General features: G+C 41.4%; 1 protein-coding gene across 1 annotated transcript in view; it reads left to right on the top strand.

Annotated features, from left to right (window-relative positions):
* The window catches only part of LOC138767886 (LHFPL tetraspan subfamily member 7 protein-like), a 139,954-nt gene that overhangs the window by 50,818 nt on the left and 73,056 nt on the right, over positions 1–16,080 (top strand). Inside the window, exon 2 of the mRNA XM_069945751.1 lies at positions 3,436–3,574. Within this exon, the coding sequence (XP_069801852.1) occupies positions 3,436–3,574 (139 nt within the window). The remainder of the gene's footprint in view (positions 1–3,435; positions 3,575–16,080) is intronic.

Here is a 16,080-nt window from a genome sequence, read left to right as displayed (position 1 = left end):
ATAAAAGAGACAGTGGTGCTGTAAACAAAGGAGGTTTCATAAAAAATGGGACCATGGGGAACAAGCAAAGCCATTCATAGGCCCTGCCATGCTTATGCAGTTTACTAGTAGCTTACAAAGCTGCATAAATTATAATGCTATACAATGGCAAATAATACTTCACCACAACAATACACAAGAGAAAGGATACTCACCTACCTAAATACCCCAGCGCTGCAGTCTGACAGGTCTCACTGCTCACCACTTCTTCCTGGTTCCTGTGATTGGTCAACTCCACAGGAACTGCCAGCTCAGCCAATCACTAAGGCAGGACACCACATTACTGCTATAGCTACTTTATATGTAACTTTGAGGGTCTTAGCACACACTTTGGGGGACATTTATCAAGCGACATTTCTCAAACCATTAGGCGAGCAGGGGAAATGGCTGTCATACACCATGGAAAAGGGGCAAATCTGTCCCTTTTCCGTGGCGTATGCCTGGCCGCGTTTTGATAAATGTCACCCTTAGATTATATTGTTTGTACTTATTCACCAGGTTAAGGTGGCCTTATATTAAATGGAACTAGAAAAACTCACTTCTCTGGGCTTAAGCTTACAAAATATTCACTTAGGATCCAGCGATGCTTATGCATTATTTAAAATCAGTCTTGGACAAATGGGTGACCAAAATGGAGGCAGTCACTTTCCTATACATACAATGACTGATGAGCACCTCCAAATAAAATAAAACAAATGCAGTAACACTTTGACATGGATGCAAACACAGTAAGAATAGAGCAGCACTCTGCAAAGACATGTGCAAGGGTGTTTGCATATGTGCTATGCAGCCATAAAAGTGTGCACCAGCTCTAACTTCATGACACAGTCTGCTGTTTGTCTCCTGATTTTCAGATTTCACTAAATGAGGCTTTTGATTGTTAGTAAATGTTCATTTATGTAGGCTAAAGTGGTAGTGTGGTAAGTGTCCACGAACTGTATTGATACAAAAGAAGTATATGCAGGGCTGTATTAACAGCTGGTGCTGCCTCAGGCACTAAACCTGAAGGCGCCCCATCTTCACTCACCAATTAGCATCAGGATTTTCTAGTTTCTGAACATCATATCGACATGTAGGCGAAACCAGACCCTCATGCGGTAACCAATAGGCGTATGGCCACTAATCCTGGTAACCGCACATGACTACTGGGGAAGAAATGGGAGATTGGTTTCGGCCACATGCATTTCTCTACATGTAGAAACATTGTCTGAATTGCGTTTTTCATGGTTTTCAACTGCTTAAAACATAAACAAATTTCCACATTAAATCAATGATTAGAGGCGTCTGCGTATTGTCTAAACAAATTCTCATCACAGGATTGGTAGATTGGTAGGTAATAGCTCCAGGTGTCACATTTAACACTGCCATTCCAGACGTGACCAATACCGCCATACTGTGACTGGATAACACCGCCATACCAGACCTGAACAATACCACCATACTGTGATTGGATAACACCACCATTGAAACCTGACCAATACCGCCATACTGTGACTGGATAACACCGCCACACCAAACCTTCCCAATACCACCATACTGTGACTGGATAACACTGCCATACCAGACGTGACCAATACCGCCATACTGTGACTGGATAACACCGCCATACCAGACCTGAACAATACCGCCATACTTTAACTGGATAACACCACCACACCAAACCTTCCCAATACCACCATACTTTGACTGGATAACACCGCCACACCAAACCTTACCAATTCCACCATACTGTGACTGGATAACACCGCCACACCAAACCTTCCCAATACCGCCATACTGTGACTGGATAACACTGCCACACCAAACCTGCCCAATACCGCCATACTGTGACTGGATAACACTGCCACACCAAACCTGTCCAATACGCCATACTGTGACTGGATAACACCGCCATACCAGACCTGACCAATACCACCATACCGTGACTGGATAACACCACCACACCAGACCTGACCAATACCACCATACCCCCCTCCCCAGACACAAGATTTACTGACGAGTCTAAACGGCAGGTGGGAGACTAAAAAAATGAAAACAAAGAAAAAGTTGTTCCCTTCCCCCTGCTCCCTAGTGCTTCCCCCCTGAAAGGTGCTGCCCTAGGCACTGGACAATAGGGGCCTAGTGGTAAATACGGCCTTGAGTATATGTGCTGTTGAATTCAAGCACTTAGACCTGTAGCAGGCAGGCATTGGTTGGTGACTGGTTTACCCACCTTTAACTGCACTGCCTTATTTGTAAAGATAGCCAGACCATGCACCCCCTCCTAATAGTCTGTAAGCTCATACATGCGAGCAGGGCCCTCACTCCTCCATGGATAATTACTGTATATGTATCTCTCTGTAATGTCAGATTTTTGTCTATGTATGTACCCCCAGAATTGTAAAGTGCTGCGGAATCAGTTGGCGCTATATAAATAAAAATTATTATTATTATTGTTATTATATTTTAGTTGTAGCTGTAAAGCAAAACTCCTGGAATGTTTGACAGAAAATATATTAATTTAAAAATATGTATTAAATATAGGAATATAAAATACACATTTATTAAATATACAATTTCAGATCTGCAGAACATAGGAGGAAATATATAAATGTGCATGTGCAGAACAATGGAGCAGTTGCCCATAGCAACCAATAAGATTAGTTCCTTAATTTTTTAAAAATGTTGCTGATTGGTTGCTATGGGCAACTGCTCCATTGTTTTTCTGCACAAGCTTTGATAAATCTCCCCCGTACTCTAGGTCACTGAGGTCCATATGCTGTCCTATTCCTGCCATCAAATGTAATAGGTGTGAACAGAGCCTTGTATCCCTCTGGCATAGAGATGATTGACCTCAGTGGCGGACATATCACTTGTGCAGCCTGTTCAGCTGCACAGGGGCCCAGGCCAACAGAGGGGCCCACAAGGCTCGGACTCAGCCTAGCGGCCCCTCTGCTGCCCCGGGCCCCCATAGGTGATATGGGGGCCCTAGATGCAAGCAGCCAGGATGGGTAGTGTGTGGGGATAAGGGGCAGCCAGGTATGTAGTAGCATGGTATCCTTATGGGACACGGGCCCAATGCAGTCTGTGTCCGCCCTTGATTGACCTGTATGTCTAATGCTACAAACAAGGATGCAGTATGGGAGTAGCGTGTTCCACTCTGCCATCTCCTTTTTTATATCATACAGAGTGTAGGTTCCTTACATACTAGAAGCTATCATGTAGAGAAGAGGTCACAGCTATCTTGGACATTTGGAGAATGAGTCTGGCGCTGGGGTGCGGAGTGCACTGGACATAGTAAATGCATCTTACCTAACATGTCCTTATTACATATAACCCATCCTCCTTGCTGTTGGCTATGCCCATTACATTGATGTTAGTCATGAAATCACAGCTCTGTCTTCTTTGTCATTCCAGACCAGTGCTGTGCTCTGCTGTGGAGGTTGTGCTCTCCTGGTTATGAGCTGTCTGCTCGCCATCGTGACCTTGTTTCTTCCAAGCGGCTTGTGTGAAAGACGGCTATGTACGCTCGCGGGATACATGCAGACAGCAGCAGGTAACAGTCTGCCTGATGCCTAAGGAAAAAAAAAACATCCTCAACATGAATATCTGTATTTATCCCTCATACATAGTCATATTAAAGCTCTCAAGCTGAATTGTAATGTAAATGTACTACTAAATGTACTACTATGGAAGATTGCTTTTGTTAATAGAAGTATATATTCCTAGCATTGCTTCTCGTACCTTGTTCACAATTGGACTGTATCCATGTTTAGCGTGATCAGTAGTCATACTTGTAACATAAACATACATCTTGGCGTACGGTGAAGGTATGTTACAGCCAACACCTTTATTTCACAACATTTGCTTATCTCTATTTTAGCTTTTGTTTTAACAGAAGAGGTTGGATGTGTTGCTACACATATTTTTAGTTTGATGAACAAACAGGATAAGAATGTTTGACAAGGGGGGAAGATGCTGGTATAGGAGGTAAAGAGAGATGTCTGTCCATAGAAGTTACCAATTTTATAGGTAAAGTCTCACAGAAAATGTATCTATTGGCAGGTATGATGCTAAAATATGTTTAAATTGCCACAAAGTGTAAGGACCTGCTCAAATGAGGACATGAACACAAAGAGATATAATAATAGTGATTTCTTTATTGTTTTTCTCGTTTGAGAATTTCCACAATAAACCTGACATTTTTGGCCCACATGAGGGGTACAAGTCTTGCTGGTTGCTACACACTAAGAGGCGCTAAAACATGAACCTTGTGGAAGTTTCTATAAGAAAAGCTAACAGTTACAAATAACACTTGAGAGTAAACACTACCTCACCAGAAGCCAAAGTGCAACAACTGACCTGTGATGCACCAGTGATACTTTTCCCATGTCAAAAAACATAGTTATACTTCTAGGGCTCATCAAGTAAAATTTGTTTGAAAACACTTTCATTAAGTAAATTTGCATCCTTCTGATATTCCCTTTTTTCCGTCTCCTTGTTGTATAATTCATGTAGACATATTTACTATATATATATATATATATATATATATATGTATATATACCAGACCACTGCTTTTAGAGTGGAGCGTTGGTTAATAACTGTGACAATGAGCTGTCAGCAATGGGAGGAAAAAAGCGGCATATCTGAAGAAAGAGGCAAGTTTGCTAAATGAATGTATGTACAAAAATATCTAAATTGACGAGCCCTACGAGATAAACTATATTAGTTGAGGTGGGAACATCCCTTTGAAGGGTAACCTAAGTAAACTCAAGGCTCTTATGTAGGTTCCAGCCAACCATTTCTATCAGACTTGTGCTTAGTTCCCAACAACCCATCTTTGTCATTTCAAACTAAACTTAGAACAGGCTGATAATACACTCACTCATTTACCTTATCCACACCAAGCTCTGCAAACTGTCGATCTCCATAGCTTAGACACTTCAGCATAACCCAGTGGTGACTCACACAACTGGTCCACTCACTGTCCTCTTCCAAGCCTTGCTAGGTAAGCCCGTAAGGTCATATCATCCATGCTAGGCATTCCCTAGCAAATTATGGATGTGTGATAAAATCACTAAAAGGCCTAAGACATTGGCTGCTGGCATGGTGCAAAGGATGTTTTTTTTATTATTATTCTTTGAGCCCAGTACTGGTCAAAGGCTGGGAATAAAATGCACTATATTCTGCACCATTAACACTGGTTTAGCTGTTGATGGGTGTAACAGTCATATAATCAGAAATGTCAGTTGAGAGAGCCAGGACACTGTCATCCATTTCTGAATATAATGTATTGAGGAAATGTCAAACAGATAATATAGGTATATATATATATATATATATATATATATATATATATATATATATATATATATATACCACCTACCCTATACTTACGTTTGCCGATTCCTGACAAGCTTCTCCAACCACTGTGCCAATAACTCTGTCTTCGAAATGATCTTTTACCGGACCCAAGCATTTCCCGGATATTAAGGACTTAACAGCCTGCCAGACAGAGCTTGCCAGATCTTGGGTCTTGCTGATTCTGGCACAGTTTCACTTCACTGAAGCAAATGAGACAAATCTCTGAATTTATGAGTATAGCACTTTAGGTATTTTTTTTTCTTTAAAAAATAGCTCATTATATATAAAAGAGAGACCGAGCTCTGGAGTATCGACAGTTGAATATTTACTGGTAGTTTTGATCAGGATAATGGGTCAGACTCCACTGTTGGCTTTCAGAATGCTACATATACCGGATATTTGTGACCTTAAAAGCTCTAACACTAAGTAGCTCTGTAAATTACCATTTCCATTTGGTTAATGAGAGAGAAGATTGTAGATGAATTGAGTTCAGCGCTTGTGCATTGAGCCGGGGCTGAGGAATGCAAGGCCGACACACTCTCTAATATATACCTGTTCTTTGTAAGAGTATTTTCAATATCTGAGAAAACTATAGACATAAATAGTACATTTAATATCAAACTTCTTTCCATGAAAAATGCTCAGAGAGCACTGAGGCCTGTAGTGACCCTGCAGGAATGGCTGTGACCACTGATGTCAGCTGAGCACGGAGCTTGTCACATTGGGTTTGATGGAACGCCTTGACAGTCTGACAAAAGCAATTGTAAAATGACCATAGAAAAAAATTCCCTCGAGGAGAAACAAGGAAAAAAAATATATTGTAAACCATCCAAATATAAGGAAGCAATATAAGCTTGAAATTGTTGCTGCTGAGTGTTTCACCTCCACTGGTAATTTGTGGATTCGGTTAATTCAGCCATAAATTGACTAAATCCTCACACAGCAATTAGTGTAACAATTAGTGATATACGGTCCCTCCCCAGCATTTTGTAAGAAGCTCAGGAAATGATACATGAGAAGTCGAGTGCCTCTTCTTAGAGGTGGATGATATAAATTTCCCTCCACCTGCTACAAAACACTGAAACATTTAATTAGATGTCACCACTCATTAATACTATCAGCTCTTGTTACCGAAATGTATTGCAGGATGTAGGGCAGAGACGTTCTTCATTATGCCGCTGTCAATATGGTACTATCACTTCTTGGAAGTCATGTCCTGGGGAGGTGACTGTACCTGCAGTATCTGGCAAACAATATAGACTCTTCGGTCTAGGCGACATGGGGATTACCTGATGACTAACCTCTAAGACGCACCATTGTAATGCATCACACAACTACGACTCATACCATGTCAAACCAAACTATTTACCTATTTATGGAAAGAAATAGCATCAAAACAGCAAAACTTTATTCCAACATCTTAAAAGTACTTTTATTAAAAAAGAATTAGACCTTTTGCTTGCTGCAAGCAATGTTAGCAGGTTTGACATGGTGGATTTGAGATCAGGTTTAGAAATTTGTTTGTTGCTTTTTTGGGTGGCTGTAGAAATACAGAGACACAGGGAGAGGCTCAAGCAACTAGTACAATCCACAGCTTACACAGCTCAGTACTGCTCTATAATGTCTTCTATGCTTCTGCTGCTTCTCAGGGTTGACTGTGTATAAGAGACATTATAGCAGCTAGCAGCGATATTATAGCAGCTAGTCTCTACCCACTAGCTCAGATACAACTGAAAATGAGAGGGAGCCCACATAAGAGAAAAACTGGTTAAAATTAAATATAGAAGGCATATAATGGGCCAGATATAATACTGCTTCTCATGTACACACACAACAAAAAATGAACTAAAGGTGCAGGCATACTTTACATTAGATTTGGTTTCCTTGTACTAGTCTTTGAGAAGAAAGCACAGTCTTATTATAAGGCTAAATCTATCTTCTTGTAAGAGTGTTGTGTCACTTTGGCTTATCAAGACTAAATGTGCTTACATTAACCAGTCATTTAAGATTGCATTTACCCCTAAGGACAAGAATGAGGGATGTACATTCACATGCCATTATTTCCAGTTGAAAGTGCCTCTGGATCTCACTATCTGTATACGGACATGTCTGATCTTTTTTAATAATACTGAATAGAACATTTGCATTACTGGAAGAGAAAATAAATAAATAAATATAAATAAATGTATATATAAATATATATATATATATATATATATATATATATATATATATATCAGTATATGAGAGAGGTGCTTATAAAACATTGTAACAGGATTGTGTACAGATTTATATATAGAATTATTTTTTATTAACACCCCTAATGTTCTTTGAGCAAGTAAATGGAAATGTGATGCAAAAAGAAAAGACTAGCAAAATTAACACAACAGTAAAATAGACCGATAGAGCAAGATAAATGTAGATCTTAACATCAAATAGTCATCACGACTCAGCATGACTCCGAGGGTCAGTCAGGCTCTAGACAGAAATAATAGAAGTAGCAGAAGACAATCTCTCTCTCTAGGGGTTTCTTCAATGATATAATCCAACACAGAGTACTTATTAAAAAGTCTCCTCGCTTCACTAAGCGTACAGAATTATTTTCTAATGACTCATAATCTGTATGGCCATTACGCTTCTAGCATTCTGGAATGACTTGCCAGCATTTTATCAGTTGATATAACAGCTTGGCATAGATGCAAGGTGCCAAGACTCTATATAACAACAGACATTTAAATGATAGCGTACCTGTCACTATCCTAGAGAAATGTGAACAGTTATAACTTCTGGGGTTGGGGTGAGGTCTGGGTGTTCAGACTTTGATCACTAGAATGAGCAGGAAGAATCGGGCAGCTGAGTACTCTGCACTGTGCACACGACACAGAAAGGTTCCAAAGCCCCCTTCACACGTCAGGAAAATCAGGATTTCCGGAACCATAGGATTACATTAGTCATGGACAACCTTCAGGATTTTTCCTGAAGGGTGTCCGTTCCGAAAAATAGATCAGGAAATTAGAGAACTTGACCCTGATTCACACCCAGAAGAGCATCTGGAATTCCGGTTGCTACAATAGATTTTTTTTCCCTGATGAGGAAACCCTGAAGGCACTCCTGACGGTTTACTGAGTGAGAACACTGAATACTGTCAGGAAATCCTGATGGTTTTCTTAAGCCTCTGAAGGCCTCCTGAACACAGACTTGTAAAGGGGTCTTACATTAGTCTCGGTCATGATAACTAAGTTGGGGCTCTGAACACCCAGACTGTTGCGTTCGTGCCTGTTCGGACCTCGGCGTGGTCCTTGGCTCGTAGTATACAGCCGAGACTGCAATCTTAGCCTTGTTTTAGATTTGAATTCTATGTTTTATTTGCACTTGTCTGAACACTGTTTGAACACTGCTTTACTCCTTCAGCTCAGGTGATTGATTTCCTACCACACCCATCTCTTTCCTGCTAGCTCCCTCTAGCCACTTAACAGTTAAACTCTGTTTTGCTTAGGCCATTGACATCTGGTCTTTCCAGTCACACTTTGCTGTGTCTGTCTGTTTGTATATGTGTGTACTTGGTCCAGTTACGTCCTTGACTGGGTCTCTGACCTCCTATATAGTACTGCCCTGTTGTCCTTTCTTATAAAGCATGCTGCTGTATCCCTTGTGTCTTTGCTCTCTGCTATACCCGTTTATCTGACATTGATACATTGTACCTTTGACCTCACTCTTTGGATCTTTCATTTTGAAACTCGTTTGCTCGTTGCTCGGCCTGTTTAACTATTCTTGTGTTTGTTCATCTTGTCCTTGTTTTGTGTATCAAGTTATCTCAAATTAGGGACTGTGGCCAAGTTGCAAGAAGGCAGGGACAGTGGGCAGGGACAAGTTCGGGGTTCACTGTGTCCACCCCATCCTTCCCTGGCCATACTCTACCTGTGCTTGTGACTCAGACCCAAACTGACCATCTCTACAACACGCCAAAACTTCAGTGCCTATTTAAAGCGCCTTTTCCCAATGCTAAATTTGTAACAGTGCCTTTCACCTACCTTGTGTCATTGATAAGACAGTTGTCGTCTGATGTAATAGAGACCTTTGGGTCCTCATATGCGCAAGGCATCTGCTTTGGCATTACCTATAGTTCAGGTGTAGGGAACTTTGGCTCTCCTTTGGCTGTCCAGGCATGATGGGAGTTGTAGTGTTGCAACAGCTACAGAGCCAAGGTTCCCCACCCCGGCTATAGTTACATACGTTTATGGCACTACTATATTATTCAGAGTGAAGCTATATAGAGATTTAATAAACTCAGTGACTTTAGGCAGCTATTGACCCAAAGGAGTTTTTCCAGCTGCTTAGTTAGTCCTGGCTTACATTTGTTTTGTCTTGCCAATTGCAAATTGTTGGGTGAAATTAGATGAATTTGTAGATATTGTTATTTTGCCATAGCAGCCAGTTGTGCCTTGCTAGGGAATTGCTATGCTGGACCTCCCATTCACACATTTCAAAGTATTCCCAGAACATGTCATTTTCACTTGAACATATAATTTTTCCCAAATCCTATGGAATGAATGTTGCAGATGTCATGAGATGAATAGGAGAATTGCAGCAAGGTTTTTATTGAACTGTGAATAAGATGCAACATCAGAAGCAACCCGTTATAAGTAGGCCATAGTTTGATGCTCAGTACTTTTCTATGGAAGGTTTTTGATGGATTCTTTATTTTAAAGACGCTGCATTTAATTGATGGGACATGTAGGTTTCGGTCAGGTTTTTATAATGCAGCTTTTGAAGCCAAAATCTGGAGTAGAATCTGAAAAGTTAAGCAGCAAAGAACATAAAGTCAGCTTACCCACTGCATACACACATGCTAGTAAGCCCATAGATCCTGTAAATTCCAATGCATAGACCAAACTGGTGCCAGTCTTCAGACATGTGTAGAGTCTAAGGGCTCATGCACACTGAGCAAAAGGTGAGGAATTGAAGAGGAATCCGCTCTTTCAACTTGAAAGCTTGAAATTCCTCCCGTAAAATATGAACAGAGCAATGTCCCATTGTGTGTAATGGAATTTCTTCTCTCTTGTTCACACTGCAGAATTTCTAAGCAGAATTTTCTGCCCAAAGAAGTGACATGTCACTTCTTTGGGAAGATTCTGCTAGAGGAATCCTATAGAAGTCAGTGGGGCTTGAATTCTGCTTAAAATTCTGCTTGCATTCTGCTGACATTCCGCTCAAATTCAGCTCCTATTCTGCCAGAGCAGAATAGAAGAGGAAATTTTAAGCAGCAATCTTTCCTCTTCAACTCGTCTATTGCTCATTGTGCATGAGCCCTAAGATAGATAAACCCTTAGGGGCAGTTCACAATCCTTGGAATTCTGTGGCGGAGCTCTCTGCCACGGAATCCTATCTGTTTCAATGGGAGGGCTTGCGCACCTCCACTTCAGCAGCTCTCTGCTCAAACAATTGACATGTCAATTTCTTAAGCAGAGATCCGCGGAAGCAGAGGTGCGCAAGCCCTCCTATTGACACAGACGGCAAACAGGATTCCGCAGCGGGGAGCTCTGATGCTGAATTCCAACTATTTTACTCTGTGTGAACAGACCCTTAAGGGAAAAAGTCCAGCTGACAAAAGACTTGAAGTACAAAATGTGTCACTTTAAAGTGTTTCTCCTGCCATTTTTTTATTGCATTTGGATTGTAACTGAGCAGTAATAAAATTATGATTTTTATTCTTGTTTGTTTCTGGAGCTGGTTTGTTTAACCTTCTTGTTTTATCTATTGCGGTAGAAAATACTAAAACAAATCTGAGCAAAACCTGCGCATGTACAGGCACCCTAAGAAGCATGGATAAGAGGCATCAGCAGACTACAGGTGTATTTTTTTTTTTCAATGAAAGGTGCATGCGGGCTGGTATAATGGGCTCATAGCTGTAGTGACAGCATGTGCCAGCCGGCCACTGACAAATACATTGCTTGTAGTCTGCTGATAAAGTGAAGCCCCCTCCCTTCCAGCTATTCTGCAGCTTTAATGTCAGAACCGATAAATTAAGTCATTCTGATAACAAGACCATGACAAGGATTTGATATTTATACAGTTTCCTAATGTTCTGCACCTGAGAAAATTAAAGTTCTCGCAATGGCACAGTGTAGATTTCTAGGTACCTCTATGGGTAGTGGATGCAGTTTCATCTGCATTTATTTTGGTTCATGAATGAAAACATTTGTACAGGAATCATTTGCAGCCAAAACAAACGGGTTGCCCTTCTTAGCGCACATCCTTGATGTTTATGTGAAAGTCCAGATATAGATGTAGTACCCTCCCAGAGGAAGACACTGGATTTCCTTTCTGTTAGTGATGGGTGAGGTCTGCACTGTGTGAAAGACTCTTTCACCGTGCAGCAATGGAAGAGCAAACCACGGACCATAATTAAAGTAAATATAAAAGAAAATAGCATTTGTTTTTATTTTTACCTCTTTCGGCTTGTTTCAGTGTGTTATTGTAAAGGCAGTAATTGTCACTTGTTTAAAGTGGAGCAAAATGTAGCAAGGTATGGAAAATAGAAGTTTCCTAAGAGAAAGCTGTCACTAGTATCATCTCTGAACCAGGGACAGCATGAAAGGTAAAATTACCCTTTTTTGGCTGAAAGCATAGCCTGATAGCTACAACTTATGTTGGCTCCTTATATTTTCTGCAACATCTCCCCCCCCCCCCGGTTTTATCTCATAAAACACCATTTATAGTGCACCACAATGTAATAATGCCCCCCTACCCCCTACCATGGTTATAGTGCAATTATACAATAATGTAATCCTTTTTGCACCCCATGTGGCCCACACATTGACAATGTCCTCTTTGTCCCATTGCTCTCTTTAAATGCCTAGTCAGTAATAGTTTTGCCCCCCAAGCAGTGTTTTCTTATTGTCCACCCACTCAGCAATCGAGCCTATTTTGAGTTGAAAAACAGTAGTAGTGCTACATTTTTACCCATCTCCAATATAGTTCTCCATTTGGGCCTCTACTTAATAATAATTCTTTATTTGTGACCCCCATTGTGCCCCCACTTTATTATAATGCTCCCTTTGTTCCTCTGTTTAGTAACAGTGTCCCTTTTAGCCCCCATTAGTAACAGTGTTCTCTTTGTATCCATGATAGGGAAAAACATATGCTCAACTAATTTAGTTCTTAGAGTAAGTTTATTCTGGGCTTCCTGGGGTTCTGCCCCTGCTGTCCTGCGGCCTACAAGACCCCAAGGATGTCAGGGGCCCTGCTGTGTGGGCACTATGTATTAATGTCACTGCATCACCTGTACTGACTGCTGACCATGCCAGCATATTCTGTGACCTGTGGGAGTAAATAGTGAGACACGGAGCCAGTCACACTTTATTAAACCATAATTTGCAACTGTCCACGCCAACAAAGAAGTAATGGCTGGCACACCGGTCAACATATAAAGCAAGCTCGGGCTGAGTGCTGAAGCTGGAACCGCTGTTATACCATCGGGTGGTGCTCTGCCAAAGACATAGTAGGTAAGTTCTTACGTAGAGACACAGTAGCGGCACTCTCCCATAGGTAAAATTGCTTTATTTCTTAGGCAAAAACATAGGACAGACAGTGCGATCCACAGGGAAAGCTACGAATCGTTTCGCGCTACACGCGCATCAACAGGCTCATCATTGATGAGCCTGTTGATGCGCGTGTAGCGCGAAACGATTCGTAGCTTTCCCTGTGGATCGCACTGTCTGTCCTATGTTTTTGCCTAAGAAATAAAGCAATTTTACCTATGGGAGAGTGCCGCTACTGTGTCTCTACGTAAGAACTTAATAATTTGCAACTGTAACTGCATCCTATGGATGTGGATTCTATTAACAGTATCGCCTGTCTGGGATATCAGGAAAAAAAATCCAGGCTGCCACTGTGGTAGTTACACTATTGATGGGCTATGGCTGCTATGGCAGTTATGGAAGTATATCTTTGATATGCTCAGGTACATAGGCACTATATGACAGTACTCACCATGTGCCTGCTGATAAGCTGCTTGCAGAGAGCACAGATAGATGGGCTTATCCCAACGAGACACCTGTAATGTCTGGAGTGGAATTAGGCCATTTTTGCTGTAGGGGCATTCTAATAACAACATTCAATTTAAAGGACAATCCCAGTTTCCTGTATTAGCTCAGCAGGTAGATATAGTACAGGCTTCAGAAAACGGTCACATGTATTGATTTCTGCTGACAGATTGTGAAAATTGTACAAATTTCATTCAGCAGTTTCTAAATTAAATCTGGTAAAAACCATATGAAAACCATGAAAGCCTCCATATAGGCCATCACCACTAAAACTAACATTGTGATGGAAATGCAAAAAAGGCCTGCGGACCCTCAGTTACAAGTCTCAAAACAAGGGACTAGCCAGATATCCCTCACGGGAAGGGCCTAGAAAGGAATGGCTCCTGTACGGAGACCACCAAAACCACCATATTACGAGTCTAATATATGACCAGAGAAATACCAAAGCCAGGTATCCATCCACAGGCAGCTGTTTCAGGGCGGAGGGTGGAGCAGGATTCTGGCGAGGTGGGAGCAATACCTAGTAGACCAGCACAGCAACCAGATCACTGATCTCAGGGAGACCAGCCAAAGAAGACTGTTAGCCAATTGTGATGGAAATAGACACACATATCCTCAGCCCCATAGACACTGACGGCAGTACCAGGTCACATTCTTGAATGCCATTCTATTCAAACCTCTTCTTACTACAGTTATGGGGTGAGGAGCACTGGGGGACACAAGTTGCTCATTCTAGTGATTGGGGGGTCCCAGCAGTAGGGCAAATCTTGTAGATAGATGATAAATAATGATTATAGGAAAACCAAAAGCCGTCATTTTAGCTGTAGGAAAATGAATGAAGGTAACAGCTTCTCACTGCTCCAATAAGGGTGGTGCCAGCAGCTAGGAGTTGGATTTATTTGTAGAGCACACAATGGGCACCAGACAGCTCATTAAATTAAGCTGTGTTCGGAAGGCGGCCTGGCATCACTCCTAGTGGGCAGACTGCCTGCCATAGGTTACCTGTGTATTAGCCTTCAGTTGTACTTAAGCCTGCTTCTATAACAAGCCATTCAGCACCGTACACATAATTGATGTATATGTTCTTGGTGACTTGCAGAGAGCAATTCATACTAGAAGGACACCATGATGTGAGGAGACTTCTGAGTCAGGATGATAGTTCAATTATCTTAGTGCTTAACCCTTCCAGTGCTTTATCGGCCAGCTGTGTAGAAGAAATAGGATGTGGAGGAAGCATCTGATGCATGGCCTGTTCTTCCAGTCCCCGGAGGCTGCCTTACTTTGACAGTGATGCTAGCACTTCTTGTAAATGCATTGTTCCTACAGGGATATTTCGAGCAGTGTTAATACCATAGCAATGTTCTTATGATTTATGGAAGGAAAATCACCCCTTGCAATGGTTGCTCCTTTGTATCCTCTGAGCACGTCAGGTACCTGATTATCCTCTGATGCTAAATGGAGCGTGGCTTATAACTGAATTTCATGCCTCCTGGAACAATTTAGTCCCTTCTATTGACTCATCCGTCTGCAGAAAATGCAGTGGAGTTGGACAGGTTACTCCATACCAATTTCTGGCTTCAACTCTGTTGACCTGTTAAAAGCATATCCATACATAGTCAGGTAGTATGTCTTTAAGCAAATGGTGTTTTGCTTTATGGTTTATTGAAAAGGTTAAAAAACGATGGATTGAATTTTTCCATCATGATGGCATATCACTACAATTTGACATCACTTACTGATCGGTGGTTGTTTGACCACTGGGACTTACACTGACTGGGTAACAGTGCTAATAATTTTTTGCTAAACAGCGCCCCTTATGGCCTGTGGCTGTGCAGGAATTGCAGTTCATAAAATTTATAAAACATACATGTCAGGAATGCCCTTTTTTTACTGCTAAATCTTTAATATTAGCACCTGTAACAGTGGTAGCCAAATAACATATACAGTTGTTCCCCAGTAACAGTGCTCGACTGCCCCATGCATAATGCTAGCCTGAGTGTCTCCTACAGTGTCAGCCAGAGTATCCCCATTAATCTCCTCTCTCTTCCAGGAAGAGAGCCAACAAGTTGATTTCTATTAGCGGAGATCAACGCTGGAGGATGCTGTTCCTCCAGATGGAGCAGGCAGTGGATGACTCTCTTGTTAGACAAACTCCTGGTTTTGCCTTCTCTGCTGAGAGTTTCCCCTATTTTTGTAGATATGTGGACAACTGGGGAGTGTTAGTTATTATATCCTAATGCAAAGTGACAAGGAGCAGAGGGGCAAGGACAATGGGCTCTTCATCGAGGTGTTTACGCGCCAAATTTAAAATAATTTTAGAAACATTACTATTGTGCACAGAGCTGCCTGATAGTCATTGTTGATAAAACGACAGGTCTTAATCCCATGTAGTGAATGCCACTTTAGCGTAGCCATAGTTACCTTATTATTCCTTATAAGAGTGAATTCACTTAAATCATTCCGATGTCCCTGTAACAAAAACACAACAGTTACCTATCGTAAGCAGCGGAAGTCTGACATTTACAAACTGCGTGGTGTACACATAACATCATAGTCCTGACTGTATATACTTGCAGCCTGCAGTGTTTATAGGGCTGTTCCTGTTTATAGTTATAAACCCTTCTAATATTGAATCGTATGCAATCTGGGG

This window comes from Dendropsophus ebraccatus, chromosome 11 (genome assembly GCF_027789765.1).
Source record: "Dendropsophus ebraccatus isolate aDenEbr1 chromosome 11, aDenEbr1.pat, whole genome shotgun sequence".
Classification (NCBI taxonomy): Eukaryota; Metazoa; Chordata; class Amphibia; order Anura; family Hylidae; genus Dendropsophus; species Dendropsophus ebraccatus.
This window is presented reverse-complemented; position numbering and strand designations above follow the sequence as displayed.